Source organism: Leuciscus leuciscus, assembly GCF_965113295.1.
Source record: "Leuciscus leuciscus genome assembly, chromosome: 10".
Classification (NCBI taxonomy): domain Eukaryota; kingdom Metazoa; phylum Chordata; class Actinopteri; order Cypriniformes; family Leuciscidae; genus Leuciscus; species Leuciscus leuciscus.
The window spans coordinates 42,005,500-42,021,934 of NC_138734.1; the positions used below are offsets into that span (position 1 = coordinate 42,005,500).

A 16,435-nucleotide genomic window follows, 5' to 3' on the forward strand; every position below is an offset into this window, starting at 1 on the left:
GCTCGGATATGTGCCCAAGGTTCCTACCACTCCCTTCGCGGACCAGGTAGTGAACCTGCAAGCGCTGCCCCAGGAGGAGGCAGACCCAGCCCTAGCTTTTCTCTGTCCCGTCCGGGCCCTCCGGGTTATATAGACAGAACGCAAAGCTTTAGGACCTCAGATCAGCTCTTTGTTTGTTATGGAGACCAGCAGAAGGGGAAGGCTGTCTCCAAGCAGAGGTTAGCCCACTGGCTAGTGGATGCTATCACCAGGGCTTATGAGTCCCAGGGTGAGCCCTGCCCACCCAGGTTGCGGGCTCACTCCACTAGGAGTGTTGCCGCTTCTTGGGCTCTGGCACAAGGCGCCTCGCTAACAGACATTTGTAGAGCTGCGGGCTGGGCGACACCGAACACGTTCGCTAGGTTTTATAGCCTACGTGTGGAACCTGTTTCCTCCCGAGTACTTGCTACGGCCAGTAATTAGAGGGAATAGGTGTGTCGGCTTGCGACGCCATTCCGTGAGCGGATATGTGCGTCTTTTTGCTCCGTTGGTTACCCAACAAACGGCTAACCTCGTGAGTTCCTCCATCACCCCCTCCGGTGCCAGGCATTGCGGACCGCCCGGCACCAGGTCTGCTACCTTCAGTAAGGAGTTGCTAGTAGACTGGGTGTTTTTCCAGTGGTCCCTGCGGCGACCCATGATTGCCACGTGCAGTTCAGCCGTGTCTTCCCCTTGACAGACTCATTCTGTCGTCCTTGTTGAGTGTGCTCCTCACTCCTCCGAACTGGGACTACCTTCAAGGACTGCCATATGTTTCACTACCCTACGTGGTTAGTACATATGTGTATTGAGGGCCTTCCTCTAGGCTGCCTCAGCTTCCGCAGCGTTCCCCCCCCCCTATTATATCCTTGGGGTCGGACACGCTTTCCCAGTGTTATCCAATATCCACTGATTGGGTCTTGCGGAACAGCAGTGTGATTCCCTAGCTAGCTCCCGCAAAATTTCTGGAAACTGCTGCAGGGCTGTAGCTTAGCTGGGCGCTGGAAGGGGCCAGCACCATGGCGTTTTGGTAGGGATCCCAATTCGTCAGGGGAACTCCCCCGACGAGGCGTCGGAGTTCCCTGCTGACGAAAGGGAACGTCTCGGTTACGTATGGTAACCCTCGTTCCCTGAGTCCAGGGAACGGAGACGCCTCGTCCCGTCGCCATGCTGCTGTACCTTCGCGGAGGACTGGACACCGTTCGGCTCCTCAGCGAAAAGCGTTTGTGTATGCGCTTGATTCCGCCTTATACCCGCACTGGTGGGCGGGCCGCGGAATGCAAACCTTGCATGCCAATGTTCATTGGCTCGTTTTAATTCACTCGAAGGCAATTGGTCTCCCTAGCGTGATCCCAATTCGTCAGGGGAACTCCCCCGACGAGGCGTCTCCGTTCCCTGGACTCAGGGAACGAGGGTTACCATACGTAACCGAGACGTTTTTTATCCTGAGAGTAAATGCATCACTCTAACATTGTAATGAATGGCAGAGGAAATTAAGCAATGCTGAGAGAGAAGAGAGAGGATAGAAGGAATGAAAGATCACGAGTGAGAAATAACTTGAGCATGATTATGAAAAAAAGACTGAATCGGGAATCAGCTGTTAGATCCCGATAATAGGACATTTTCCAGATTGAAAATGGGGTGTTGAAATCCATTTTCTTTCTATTGAACACTTATGATAGTTTGGCATTGAAATGACTGCTCGTGTTCTCCTCTTTAACACACTGTGCTTTCACCGTGTGAATGGGGGTCGAAAAGGTCATTCAGTCTGATATAATTCATCAAGCCAAATAATACTGAGTCACGGCCAGGAGAGCTTCAAACATAATTGTCTTGGTCCCAAGGGCTCTCATTCAGCCGAGTGATTTTATTTCAGTTGTGAAGGGTGAAGATTAAAATGAAAAAGGGTGTGATGACTGCCTCTTATCTAAAGGAGCCAAGGGAACGGCTTTATCTCTAGTGGATATGCAGAGCAGAAAAAAACACAGCAGTTTCCCAAACTAGTGCACATGAGGAGGCATCAGAGACAGAGAGAAGGAGCCAGGAATGAGATGTGCTGTCCTTCCAGTCTAGAATGGTAAACAGATTCTTCTCAGCCACTGTGTGGCAAAGCTTTCCTGACAATCTGGTGTCTAATTACTCCAGTATGCCATTCTAACCAGACACAACAGCTGTTCTCAGGCTCCAGTTCTCTCCACACACACTTTTAGATTCATTCTGCAGCGTTTCACACAGGGTCCAAAACTAACAAGGATTTGGGGCCAGATTTACCAACAGCTTGAACCAGTGCAAACCCTCTTTTGGAGTTAAAAAAAAGCTACTGTCAGGATTTACTAAAGACACGCAATGAAAAATTACAGGGTTATTTTTGCGGCTGAACCTATTGCATATGCATTTGTTGGGAGGAGAGTATTTAAATGGATCATTATCACTAGGTGATTTACACTAGTCAATTTACATGTATTTGCACCATTAGTTACCGCCTTAAAAAAGCATGTCTTGAACCAGATGCTAATTTGCGCTGTTCTTGTTAGATTGCGTTGGTCATTATGGAAATGATCCGGCTGAGTGTTCTTTAATCTGTGCACAGCTCATTGGCCACTGATGCAACAGCAACCAATCAGCTGCACTTAATGTAGAAAATGATGTGATCGCTACCAAATGAGTTAAGGGCCGATCAGCCTGTGCCATCTAGAGTTTCATGCCAGAACTAGCTATTTTTCCGTCGCTATGTCCCTTTAGGGACTCTGTATAGGTTCCACATAATTAGCTAATAAAGCGTTGCAGTTTCCTACACATTCACATGGTTTCAGTATAATCAGATGTATTCTAATGAAGTAAAGTGGACATGCTCTTTTTAAGTTATCCTAACATAATTCAGTCATATTAGCTTAATATTAGCCTGTTCTTTTAGCTTAGATGCATGCTTTAATCATGTTAATTCTATGCAATCGAATCAAGTTATAACTTTTTGTTAAATTTTGATGGTTTATGTTGTTACTTAAGGTTTTATTTCATTTTCAATAAAACAAAAAGCTTTATTGCCTTTATTTCATTAGTTGAACCATGTGTCCTTTAAACTACCCTTAATGCCACTGCAATGTAGAATACAGAGATTAGCTGGAAATATGTCTCTTTGTTGAAATCACAAGCATGACTTTACCTAGAATAATTGAATAAGAGACAAGAAACGTAACAGAGAAGTCTTAGGTAGATTATGCATTCGATTAAGAGTGAATGTGTGCATTTTTTAAAATAAAAATATTATTTGCAAATAGTTCAAATACTTCACAATAAGATTTTATTTTACATTTTTCCCTTTATTTTTTATTTATGAAATGGTTACGGGATTGATTTACAAGTCAATATGTGATTCAAAAGCCGACGCTACAAGCTGATAAAGTGACAGTGTGTGTTTTGCCCCCTTTTTTTTTTTTTTTTTTTTTTTTTTCTCCCATGTTCACTGTTGTCACTGTGTTCGACCGCTTCAGTAATCTAATATGACGTGTAGCTGCTTTACATAAAAGTCTTTTGTTCAGTCAGATTGTCTTAAAGAGAGAGAAACGAGTGAAATGACTGCCATCCAACAGTCAAATCACATCACATCACTCCAGCAACAATGAGAGAAGAGCGAGTGAAGATGACCATCACGGGGCAGCTCCTTCTGCTGGTCACACACACACACACTCTTTTAAACACTAATCTACCATGACAGCAGAGGAATGTAATTATCAGCTTTCTGTGCAAGGAAAAGCATCCCAAAAAGAAAATGTTCATGTTTCAGGAATGCATATTGCTATAATGCATCATAACGTAGAACTATGAGAGTTTGCTCAACAATATTCAGTGTCTTTACTGCAGCAGATGTTAGATCTGATCATGATGTCTGCTCACCTGTAGGGTAATTTTGAACCTCTGCGACATCTGTCAGAGTCATCTGTCATATCTCGGTCTGCCTCCATTTTATCTAGATATTTACCCCACCTGGAAAACATACAAATACAACACTCTAAGAAATAATGTAAGTCTCTCAGCAGTTCCTGTCAGCAGTTAAACGACAATCTGTAGATGCTGATTATCTTCTTGATAGAGTACTTGAGCTTGACGGATGGTTATTGAATTTATTTTTACCCGTCATTATAAAATATAACAAAGGTGCCCTTGCGACTGGCTAGAGGTTTTATTTATTTATATAATTTTGAACATCAGCTACAAAATAAAAATTTTCATTAGTAAACTGTTCATCATGTGTAAACTATTTGATCAGGCAACCATTAAACGAGTGTGAAAAGAGTTTAAAAAGGCTGTTACCTCGGGTTTTAGTGCAAGAGTTTAGTACATTGTGCAAAATACTTTCTTTTCTTTTTTTAGACTGTGTGAAAAGATACTGAAAACTGTTTAGCAAGTATGTTTTAAAGTCCCCGATCGCACACCTCAACCTTTTAGTTTTGTCCTCTTTTGGGAGGGTTCAGTAATCTGACAGACTGGAGAAACCCAGCAGATTCACAGTGAACTGAAGGACAACCCCTGGCATGAAGCCCACCCTCCAAAATAGTAGCATGCGCATGCATCCCAACACTTCCCACTGGATTGCATCCATTATTAATCTCATCCCTTTAATGAGTTGCTCAAAAAAAACCTGATGAATTATTAAAATCATACCTTGACAGGCTTTATCACTGCTCAGTGTTTTCAGTGGTCAGTCCAGAGATGAATGGCCACTTGGCCTTTCTGTCAAGAGTCAAGACCATATTTAAGCATTTTGTTTACACCATATCCGCAGTTACCCAGGCGCACACACACACACACACACACACACACACACACATAGACTAAACAAGTCTTCCTCAGGCACGCTGGGCTATTCCTCACTGACGGTGTGTTGTTACACGTCCAATTATAGAAGAATATCATCACTCCACAAAGCATCTAGAGTGGCATCAAGTGAACTATGCAAACTCATTCTCTCTGACACACCACTGTAAATATTGTGCATCCAAGGATGCAACAATGGTATTTTTTTTTTCTGGTCTTTATTGAAACAGTACTACAGTAGTAGTAGATACAGTTGGATCCAAAAGTATGAAAAAGCTTGTATTTTGCTAATTTTCTCATTTGAAAAGGGTTAAAAAAATATATATATTTGAGTCAAATGTTTCATTGATAATTTTTCAGCATTAATAATTATATAGTATTCATATAGTATTTCAATTTATTTTTCAAAATCCTTAAACTTTTTTTTAATCCTTAAATCCTTATATTTGATGACTTTTTACTCTGCTGTGTCTATTTTATGTTAGGCATATTAAAGGTACACTTTGTAACTTTTGACCCGTTAGCGGTAAGAAAACAAACCTGAACGCATTTCGCGGAGAAACATTGTTTTGGTTGTGCTTCGGCTCTGAGTCACTGCAGTGCGGATGAATATGAGCCTTCACAATAGATAATGCTTTACAGTGAACTCTGTTCATACAAATGGCAAATTATCTGTTCAATAAAAAAAACTTCTTACTCACCTGTCGACTAATAAAAACTCCCAATCATCTATCAGCGTCTCTTTTACGTTTCGAATCCCTCAGTTCTCACCATCTCCAAAGAGCCAAACCAATGTTGATTCTTGTTTTATTACCAGCTCTGGCTTTCTCTTTTTGTTTCTTCTTCTTCTTCTGGTGTTTGTCGGTTGGCACAGTCTTAAATGGTGCATTCCCGCCACCTACTGGATAGGAGTGTGGAGTGCATAATGGTGCCTCTTCATTGTCAGTCCACCCAAAGCTTGTTAGTTTTTTATACTCATATTCCCAGCAATCCTTCAAGACTTTCTTACCTAAATGACTATCCATATGTCCTTTTAAAATGGGTGATTCCCCAGAGTTCGGAGATTTATCTGCTCCACCGCGAGCAACTTTTCTCTATTTACGGATATAACGAGAGATATTCATCTGACGTATTAAGGCGCGAAACCCATCCCGACAGCTCTAAAATATAAACACAGCTTATATATACCATAGTGAATCAGGGTGAGACAAAGACACGTATTGGGAGAAGAATTAATCATGTATTTACTCATTATTTAAATTTTGATCATTCTGAATAAAGAAAAGTTACATTGTGTAACTTTTCTAAAATACTGATAATAAACATTACTCACTAGTTCTATAAAGCATGAACTGTCAGAGGTTTTAATCACCAAATTACTGAAGAAGTCACACTGTGCCAAAAAAAAAAAAAAAAAAAAAAATATTTTAAAACAGGACATTGGTAGTTTATTGTAACTTTATTTTATGAATAAGATAAAGACAAAGCAATGCATAATCAGTATTGTTTATGAGTGAAGATCTTAGTGGAGTCCTGTTCAAAATGAAGTGTAGCTCTAAACAGTTCACATTAGATGCAGTTTGTGTATGAATCCATTATGCCTCCCATATTTATCTAAAACACACCCAGTCTAATCTAAATCTGAAACTTCATTTTCAAATTCACAAATAAATTGACAGCATAGTTTACAGAATTTTTCTCAAAAATATACTTCATTGTATGTTAGCAAAACTATTACAATAGTTATTTTATATAACAACTGACTGAGAACAACTAGGACAGTTTAATGCTTAATGTGTGTCATCTCCAGTGCAGAGAGATCTCAGTTTATGAACTTCCACTGCTTCCACCTGCTGGCAGACTTCAGCATCACACTTACCTCTTTACTTCCATGCTTTTAAGACTAAAATGTCTCTGAAAAGATTTGTTTTATTTTTTAAAGATCAAATCAATGCATTTTTTTCATGTAATTTGAACAGCTAAGCTACGCTAGTCATAAAAACATCCCTGAGTGCAGAGTCATGCTCATTTAAAGGGGTCATATCATGAGGAATCTTTTTTCTTCTTCCTGTTTTGCCTTTATTTGCCTTTTTTTCACTTTTATAGTGTATCTGTAGTGTAAAAAAAAAAAAAAGAATAACATTTTCCCAGACCATTTCATATATATAATTAGTGTATATAATATGGAAACTGTAACTCTCAAAATGCCCTCTCATTAAAGGAATTCATGGTTTCATATTTATTATTAAATTCAATTAAATTATGTATCATGTTTTACATGGATTCATTATTATGAGTGTTGCGCCTTTCTTCTAAAGTTTGATATTTTGACTTTTTGTTTGCCTCTACAGGTTGAGCATCTGCTTATTCACTTTTGTATGGTATAATTTATTGAAACTAAGCTCCAAAAATTATCCTTCCCAGCTTTATGATGTCAGATGAAGACATGAGAATGTCAAAAAAATACCCACAGTCAGATATTAATTCTGCAGAGCATGTAAACTTATTGCCGTTAAAATAAATAAATAAAAACAGCCTTCTAGGGGTTAGAGATGGCAAAAATGGTCATAAAAACTAAATTGGATTATACACAGACATCATATAATATGCTAAGTGCAATTCGGCCCCCTTAAAAGTCCTTTACTGTTTTTCATATTCTGTCTTAGATCTAAATTTATATGTAAAATCATGAAATATGGCAGAGTCCAATATAATAAGGCTTCAGAGTGACATGGTAGATCATTTTTGTGGAGTGGCTTCAGTCATCTAGAGACACAGTGGACACAGTGGACACAGTGGTTTCATTAGCGGAGCTGCTGGTGGTGGCGAGCGAAACGGCCGCGTCACGTGACTTGGGTCGAGGAATCATCATCTCCTCTTTGTTCCTCTCCGGTTTGACTAGCAGCACATAGCACTTGGGGATGAAGACGCACGCGAGCAGGCCGAAGCTGGATGCCAAGATAGCGAAGATCTGCACCGCCACCATGAATTTGCCCCGCGTGCTCAGATAGGCGGGAACGAAGGAGATCCAAACGATGAAAAACACCAGCATTCCAAAGGTCACGCTCTTGCCCTCGTTAAAGTGGTCTTCCAACTTTCGTGCCACAAAAGCAAAAGCGAAGGCCAGCAGAGCCAAAAGAATGTCATAAGCGAAGATGGAGCAGATGAAGATGATGTTTCCGGTGTCGCACTCCAGGATGATCTTGATGTTCTGGGCGGCTGTGTTTTTGACGGGGTGTGGAGGCATCAGAATCAGCCACACGGTGCAAGCCACCGCTTGGATCAGGGTGCACACTATCATCATCGCCCTCTGGTGCCTGGGATGTATGGGATCCACGTCGTTCTTCTGAGGAATAGCTGGAGCGAAGACGGCAGTGTCGGGACTCTGTTCGGCAGCCGCTGCCGCCGCTTTTGCTGCCCGTGTCGCAGCTTTGACCGCTTTTACAGCTCTGGCTCTCAGCATGAGCAGAGCAGATTTACCCATTAATGAAGAGAGGACCAGAGCAAAGCCTACAGCCAACGCCACCTGACTGGTCATGCACGACCACATCTGAGGCTCCCCGAGGAACGCGATGGAGCTGAGGAAGGTGATCACCAAACCCAGCAGCAGAGAGAAGCTGAGCAGAGCGTCGTTGGCATTCACCAGGGGTGTGTTGAGGTGCCTCAAGAAGATGATCGCGACTACAATAGCAGCCAGAGCCCCGAACGCCGAGATGGCGATCAGTGTGATCCCGAGAGGTTCGGAGAAGTCCAGGAATTCAATGATCTTCGGCACACACTCGTCGTGATTGGCATTGGACCAGTAGTCCTCGTCGCATAGGATACAGCCTCGTGCATCTGTTGGAAGAGTTATTAAAGGGTTAGTTCACCCAGAAATGAAAATTCTGTCAGTAATTACTCTCCTTCATGTTGTTCCAACCCCGTAAGACTTTCGTTCATCTTCGGAACACAATTTAAGATATTAGAAAGACCAAAAAATGTCCAGGGAGCTCAGGGAGTTCAATAAAAAGTGTTTGAAGGTGCTCTTTGGGGTCAGGAATTCAAATAAATGTAGGAAAGAGAAGATTCAAGGCACTCTTCTTCAAAATGATTTAAAAAGCCTTTATTTAACTGGCTATATCATGGTAGAAGACTTAAAAGACATGGGGGAAAAACACCCTGAAGAAGGCTGTTTGTGCCGCTACGCGTGGGTTGCTTTTTTTCCCCCATGTCTTTTAAATTTTCTACCATGATATAGCCAGTTAAATAAAGGCTTTTTAAATCATTTTGAAGAAGAGTGCCTTGAATCTTCTCTTTCCTACAAATTAAGATATTTTTGATTAAATCTGAGAGCTATCTCACTCCTCCATAGGCTTCTCTGTAATCGATATCTGTCATCCCAGAAAAGTTAGTAAAGACATCGTTAAAATAGTCCCAGTGACTACAGTGGCTCAACCTTAAGTTTATCAAGTGATAGTGATAGTGAGCCTCCGTTCTGATGTACAACCCAGAAGCGCTGCACTGTTACACTACGTCAACTCACTCAGGGAAACACAGAAGAAAATGAAGAGTTGAATAAAGTCATTATTTTTGTGTTTTTTACACAAAAAAACGTAAAAGTTAGTTTTTGTGTTTTCTAACTTTCTGGGATGGCAGATATTGATTACAGAGAAGCCTATGGAGGAGTGAGACAGCTCTCAGATTTAATAAAAAATATCTTAATTTGTGTTCCGAAGATGAACGAAAGTCTTACGGGGTTGAACAACATGAGGGAGAGTAATTACGGACTTATTATTTTTGAGTGAGCTAAACCTTTAAAATTGACTAAATAGAAACTCAGAAACCATTAAAAGTAAAGACTGATTGAATAAAGTCATGACCTGTAGTGTTTGAGATCTCTCCGTCTGCGCAGGGGATGCAGTCGAAGCAACAGATCGGCTCTCCCTGCCGGATACCCATCCTGGTGCCGGGCTGGCAGCGTTCACTGCACACAGAGCGAGGCGTCTGGGACACGACAGAAACAACCCGGATGGATGGATGGATGGATGGATGGATGGATGGATGGTTGGTTGGTTGGTTGGATGGACGGACGGACGGACGGACAGATAGATGATGGATGGATGGATGGATGGATGGATGGATGGATGGATGGTTGGTTGGTTGGATGGATGGATGGATGGATGGATGGTTGGTTGGTTGGTTGGATGGACGGACGGACGGACGGACAGATAGATGATGGATGGATGGATGGATGGATGGATGGATGGTTGGTTGGTTGGATGGATGGATGGATGGATGGATGGATGGATGGATGGATGGATGGATGGATGGATGGATGGATGGATGGATGGATGGATGGATGGATGGTTGGTTGGTTGGTTGGATGGACGGACGGACAGATAGATGATGGATGGATGGATGGATGGATGGATGGATGGATGGATGGTTGGTTGGTTGGTTGGTTGGTTGGATGGATGGATGGATGGATGGATGGATGGATGGATGGATGGATGGATGGATGGATGGATGGATGGATGGATGGATGGATGGATGGATGGATGGATAGATAGATAGATAGATAGATAGATAGATAGATAGATAGATAGATAGATAGATAGATAGATAGATAGATAGATAGATAGATGGTTGGACAATAGATAGATGTTTTTAGTTTAAAAAGAAACCTAATGCATTAAAAATTGTGCAAAATAGAGATTAATTGCAATTCAATATTTTGACAGCCCTATCATTACTATATAATCTCATTTATAATCAGACTAAATTACACGCATCACATGACATCCTCACCTCGAGAACATCATTGTTCCATATGATAGAGGCATTGTTTATAGTCAGCATGTCGTCGGCGGGTGCCGTGCTGTTATAGTAACCGATGTTTGTGAATGTGATCTCTCCGTCTGAATCACTCTGCCAGTTTAAGATTTCATAAAAGCCTTGCACGTCTCCATCGTTGAAGAATATCTCCTCTCCGGTGTGAGGGACGGTGAATTTGAGGTTCTTCATGTAGTACATGAGCTGAACACAGAGAACATAGTGGTTATAAATTAGTGGATTTTAAAAAGTACATGGGCTATGTTTGCATGCACAACTTTTGTTTCAATCGGACTGAATTCAGAACTTACATGAACGCTAAACATGTGATCGGGTTAATGTGCGCGTTTATACGTCACAAGGTTAAAGTGGAATAGATTTTTTGACGTGTGTGTGTGTCATACCTGCCAAGGCTCGAATCCGTTAATGTCAGCGCATGTGCCGTTCTCAAACGGGCCACTGCCAAGTTTACAGACCTCGAGGTTATGTAGGGCGTGCGCCACGGCATATACAGCCTTATACACGTTATACGTGATCCTTAACTGAGACACATCTGAGTATGTGTTATTCAGCTTTTCTATCACCTCTTCTCCAGTGCATCTCTTAATGCCTCTCAAAATCTGTGTATAGTTCATAGTGCAGTTAAAGACAATCCCCCAAAACTCTTCAGTCAGAGTGTCATTATATGGATTAACAGCCAGAAGGTGCTCTCTCAGGCCGGGGATTTCGGCACGCTTCACCGCAAACCCGATGGTTCCCCCCAGGACGGGCAGTATGTCGGGGTGACGGGAGATGGCGGCCGATGTGACCCAGGCCTCGCTGGCGATCCACGTGCGGTTGGTGATGTTGTTACGCAGCAGTTCCTCCAATAAAGGCCTCAGATCCACATCCGAGGAGAACACCACGATGATCTTAGCCGTGGAGTCCACCACCGCCTGCGCGATGCGCTGCATGGCCTCCGGGCTGGGGGTCTTGGGAAGGATTTCGGAGAAGGATATACACACTCCCGCCTCCTCCACCACCTCCTTGAACCTCTTAATGCCGTATTTCCCGTAATCGTCCTCGGCCGCGATGGTGCCCACCCAGGTCCAGCCGAAGTGAAGCAGTAGTTTGGCCATGGCCATGGACTGGTGCTCATCGCTCGGGATGGTGCGGAGGAAGGTGGGATACTGAAACCGGCTCTCCAGAACCGAGCAGGACGACGCGTAACTCATCTAGGGAGGAGGACAGACAAATCCGGCTTGGTTTTAACACTCAATCTGAGCAGGAAACCCAACCACAAATGCGTCTATTACTATAAGGTGTAATAAATTAACCCTATAAATAGGCAAGAACATAAATGATCAAAATTATATTTTTAAATGTGTCAAGTTTTTAGAAATATATAGGCCTACTCTTTCTATTCATGCTGCTTTCACACAGATTTGAAAAGCTTTTATCCCATTTTCAAGAAAAGCTTAAATTTATGTTTTAAAATAATACATTTATAATAATAATAATTTCTAATTTTCTATCATTTCTACTAAATGTGGTTTCTTTTTAAGAATCTCATAAAGGTCATTTTAAAATGTTATTACTATTAACTAAATATTAACTATGACTTTTGCCTCAATAAACTCCTAATGACTGCTTATTAATAGTTAGTAAGGAAGTTATTAAATTTAGGTAGGATTAAGGGATGTAGAATATGGTCATGCAGAATAAGGCATTAATATGTGCTTTATAAGTACTAATAAACAGCCAATATCCTAGTAATGTGCATGCTAATAAGCGACTAGTAGTTATATCATATTACTAGGATATATAGTGAGAATTTGACCCTATATTCTAAAAAATGCTGAGTTGTTTTAACCCAATTTTGGGTCAAATATGGACAAACCCAGCCGTTGGGTTAAATTTTGTAATAAATTTTTTAACCCAACGTTTAGGTTTGTCCATATTTGACCCAAAATTGGGTTAAAACAGCCAAGCATTTTTTGTGTTACCATGTTTTTTTATTCAGAAATGTATTAAAGTCATGGCATTTTTTGTGTTTTGTTTTTCATAAATTAATAGATTTTGACCTTAAAAATTAGGGTTATCTTATGTCATTGCCCAAATACAGTGCTAGATGAAAGGTACTTGTGGGAAGTAGTAGAGTCCGAGTATCCTGGCAGTGGCGATGGACAGATCCGATGCTCCGGCGCCCACGAGGGCCGAGAGAGGAGGCCCGTCCCCGCAGCGGTAGTTCGGCACGGCCTCGTCCTGGCCCGTCAGGAAGGTCAGCGTTCCCTCCACGGCTTTGGAAATGGTGAAACAGGAGTCGTAGATGACGTACCCCAGCTCAGTTTTGGGGAGCAGGTCCGTTCTGTTGTTGATCTCGTTCAGGGCGAACAGCATCGTCTGAGCCCAGCGGAAAGTACGGAAGTTAAAGCTGAGGGGGAATTCACACGTTAGAGTGATGATTCATTTCAGATTATTCTAAGTGAGCGAAATGTTTAGATTTAATGGAACTGAATGCATTTGCTTTTTATATCTTATATATATAATCAAATTATGATTAAATTCAAGTTAATGTTGGCCTTCCTTATTTCTCCAATATAGATCTATTTAACAGAGGATACCTGGTCCACTTTAGACATTCTACTAACTATAAGTAACTTTGCAACTCCATGTCAACTAGCAGTCATTAGAGTATTAGTAGATCGTATGCTTAATATCTGCTAAAACTTTATTTTGATGCTCCTGAACAGACATTCTTCAGGGGCGTTTCCGAGGAGGAGGCAAGAGAGGCAGTGCCTCCTCAAAAAAAATTGGATGAGAAAATAATCGATATTACAAAAATAAAACAACGCAAATATTACAAAATGTGACATTAAAAAGTGTATAAATCACTATTTTTTTCTAATCTAGTTACAGCGGGACGCCTCATCTCTCTTGCCTCCCCTGAGCCTATTGACTTTTTACTCTTTCCAGCCACCGTCAGTAGCCTGGAAATCCAGACCTAAATCTGAAAGATTAATGGTCTGGCATTCACTAATGAAAATCGACCAGCTCGAGGGGCGGCACCAAGCATGCATTTGAAAATGTCACTGCACGCAATTGGATAACACTACGAGCAATCACAACAAGCCCCACCGGCGGAGCTAACTGGTAGATTAGACTCTTGCCGTATCCGGTTGGCAAAACAGCAAAAACACCCTTCTTGCAAAGGAACGATTCGAGCGGCGTCTTCTGTTCCTCTTTTAGATAAAAAGCCAAGTCTAACTCGTTCATTGTAGCGGCCAAAGCCGTTTCAAACAACTGGTGTTCATCCATAGCCATCTTGCAATGTTTACTAATGACTTCGACGTCACAGCGCTGTCGTCATCTCGCCTCTGGCCCGCCTATATCAGATAACCCGATGTGATTGGTGCAGCTCGAATACAAGGGCATATTTAATGAGCATCATTACTCGACGACAGAGTAAGTTCGCTGAGCAAATTCAACTTGTGCTCTCGCGAGAACTCTGGATTTCCAGGGTACACCGCCAGCATTTTTGATCAAGAAAGTTTCATGGCCCTCAGAATATTTTGTTCAAAATATCAAAAGAAAGATGTGATCCTCTACGTTTAAACAACAACAAAAAACAAAAAAAACATTTTATTCTATAAAATGTATTTTAAAAAAGTATAACAGTGGTCTGTTACCACTGTTAAAAGTATAACAGTGGTCTGTTACCAAGGAAAGCCGGAAATTTCCGTCATTGGCGAGGAAAGGGTTAATAGACCCCCTTAAATCGTGCGCTGGGTTCAGTGGGGGTTAATTGAGAATGAATGGGAAAGTCACATGAGATGAGGCAATGCCTCCCTTCATCGCGCTGTGATTGGGTATAATCGGTTATGATTGGTTCGTGCGACAAATCACGCCTCTTGTTTTCGTGCGAATCGGCCTGAATAAAGAAAATGATTGTGTTTGTGGAAAGACTAATAAAAAGTAAGTAAACCACTCACCCATTCAGATATCACTGCTTTATGTCACGTCAAAATCATGTGAAAACATGATGACTGTGGGGTTTTTAGTGAGCATCAGCTTGGGGAAATTAAAGGTACATCTTCGTGTCTGTGACCAGTGTTTATCGAGCTCGATGACTGATGAAAAGTGTACTATTAAAAAGAACAGCTGAACATTAGTTCACAAATAAAATATATTGTTTAAATTGTTACTTTCTTTAGTTATTATTTTGGAATAAATGTAAAAACACTAACTTGATGAGATTCATACTTGGTTTCAATAAATAGAACATTAATTAAGAGAGTTAGTTGATATGTTGCTGCAAAGTTACTTCTTATAAAAGTCTAAAGTTGACCAAATAAAGTGTAACCACATGTAATGCCAAATGCTACCACTATACTGTACCAGTCAGGTGGACTGGCATTGTGCAACAAGTTATTTTCCATCGATTAGTTATGTAACATAAAAGTGGTCTCTCGGGAGGATAAACTGTAATTATTCCTTAGACTACAGTTTAATTAATTTTGCATGATGAATGATGATCTTTAAGATGCAAGAATACAATTAAGACAAATTAAGCGTTTGCAATTCATCTTTTTTCGTTAATAATACCAATACATTTCTGAAATAGCGAAAAGCAATTAAAAAGTATGCACTTAATGTGGCAGTGCACATCATCACATATCAACTGATAATGAGTTTTCTCTTGTAAAATGTTAAAGCTAGTGTCTTACCCCTCGCAGTCGGAGGACTCTGGAGGGATGGTGGTGTTGGTGTCCGTTGAAACCAGGCGTTCATGAACTGGAAACATGCCACCAACAACCACTGTCCGTTTCACCACCTCTTTATAACCCTGGAGGTTGAACTTGGCCTTGAGTTTACAGCTCGCCTCGGCATCGGTGGATGTGTAGAGGAAACAACTCACACAGAAAACGAACAAAAGCCGTCTTTTGGAGCTCAGTCCGGTACTTAAATCCATATTTGGAGGAAGATCATGTAAAAGACAGGCTGGTGTGATGTGCTTGTGTTGGAGAGGCTCAACACACACTATGAATTAGCAGCGCCTGAGCTGCCATCATCTCTCCTGGGTCTGAAGATTGCATAAGAAAACTCTGATCAGTGCAGATTCACATCAGGGGCCGAACGCCACCGAAATCACAAACATCAAGAGTGTTTTGATCTTTTTCATCAGCTGAATTTTAGGCTGATTTAGTAATGGGTTAAACTGTAGAGAAATGTATAATCTAACATTTTCTATATATAATTTTTATATTTATCATGATTATTATATTTATTATTGTATTATATATTTATCAAAGTATTTGGCATACACTACTGATAAAAATGTTGTCTATCTTTTAGAATAGATTTATAGGCTACTTTTATTCAGCAAGGACGCATTAAATTGATCAAAAAAACAATAAAGACATATAATGTTACAAAAGTTTGTTTCCAATAAATGCTGTTCTTTTGTACTCTGTTTAATTTATTTTATATTGTAATGATTATTCACAGTAGTATTTTTTTATTATTGTATTTGTGTAAAAAAAAAAAAATGCAACTTTGGCTTGATAAACATGACACTTCTATCAAACAAAAAATAAATAATAATAATAATAATTAAATAATCTTATTGACCCCAAATTTAGCAGTGCAAATGGACAACATAAAAAAGAGTTGTGGAAAAATAACTTCTTAAAGACTAAAAAATAGATAGATTAGACAGATAATAAATCATAAAAAAAAAGTGTTTAATAAAAAATCCTGACAATCACATTGTTTCATTATGTTTGTGTATTCTGTGAAGAAACTCTCGATA

The 16,435-nt window shown here is 40.7% G+C and overlaps 3 protein-coding genes across 3 annotated transcripts in view; 1 reads left to right on the top strand and 2 right to left on the bottom strand.

The window, feature by feature from the left end:
- The window catches only part of kcnab1a (potassium voltage-gated channel subfamily A regulatory beta subunit 1a), a 122,819-nt gene extending 118,824 nt beyond the window's left edge, over nt 1-3,995 (bottom strand). Inside the window, exon 1 of the mRNA XM_082181376.1 lies at nt 3,913-3,995. Coding sequence (XP_082037502.1) covers nt 3,913-3,980 — 68 coding nt within the window. The 5' untranslated portion in view covers nt 3,981-3,995. The remainder of the gene's footprint in view (nt 1-3,912) is intronic.
- c18h3orf33 (c18h3orf33 homolog (H. sapiens)) overlaps nt 1-16,435 on the top strand; it is a 466,419-nt gene that overhangs the window by 407,825 nt on the left and 42,159 nt on the right. The window lies entirely within an intron of this gene.
- Nucleotides 7,077-15,679, bottom strand: vmn2r1 (vomeronasal 2, receptor 1). Its single transcript, XM_082181344.1, has 6 exons — nt 15,351-15,679; nt 12,766-13,057; nt 11,049-11,858; nt 10,621-10,848; nt 9,693-9,816; nt 7,077-8,670 (listed from the first exon to the last, which is right to left on the bottom strand). Exons 1-6 carry the CDS (start codon nt 15,593-15,595, stop codon nt 7,592-7,594), a joined length of 2,778 nt encoding a protein of 925 aa, XP_082037470.1. The 5' UTR covers nt 15,596-15,679; the 3' UTR covers nt 7,077-7,591.

Excerpts from the sequence above, each read along its gene's own strand:
- vmn2r1 (XM_082181344.1), bottom strand. The coding sequence starts at position 15,595 with ATGGATTTAAGTACCGGACTGAGCTCCAAAAGACGGCTTTTGTTCGTT. Across the intron at positions 13,058-15,350 it reads GAGTCCTCCGACTGCGAGGG|CTTTAACTTCCGTACTTTCC; the intron begins GTAAGACACTAG and ends ATTCCCCCTCAG. Across the intron at positions 10,849-11,048 it reads ACGGATTCGAGCCTTGGCAG|CTCATGTACTACATGAAGAA; the intron begins GTATGACACACA and ends CTCTGTGTTCAG.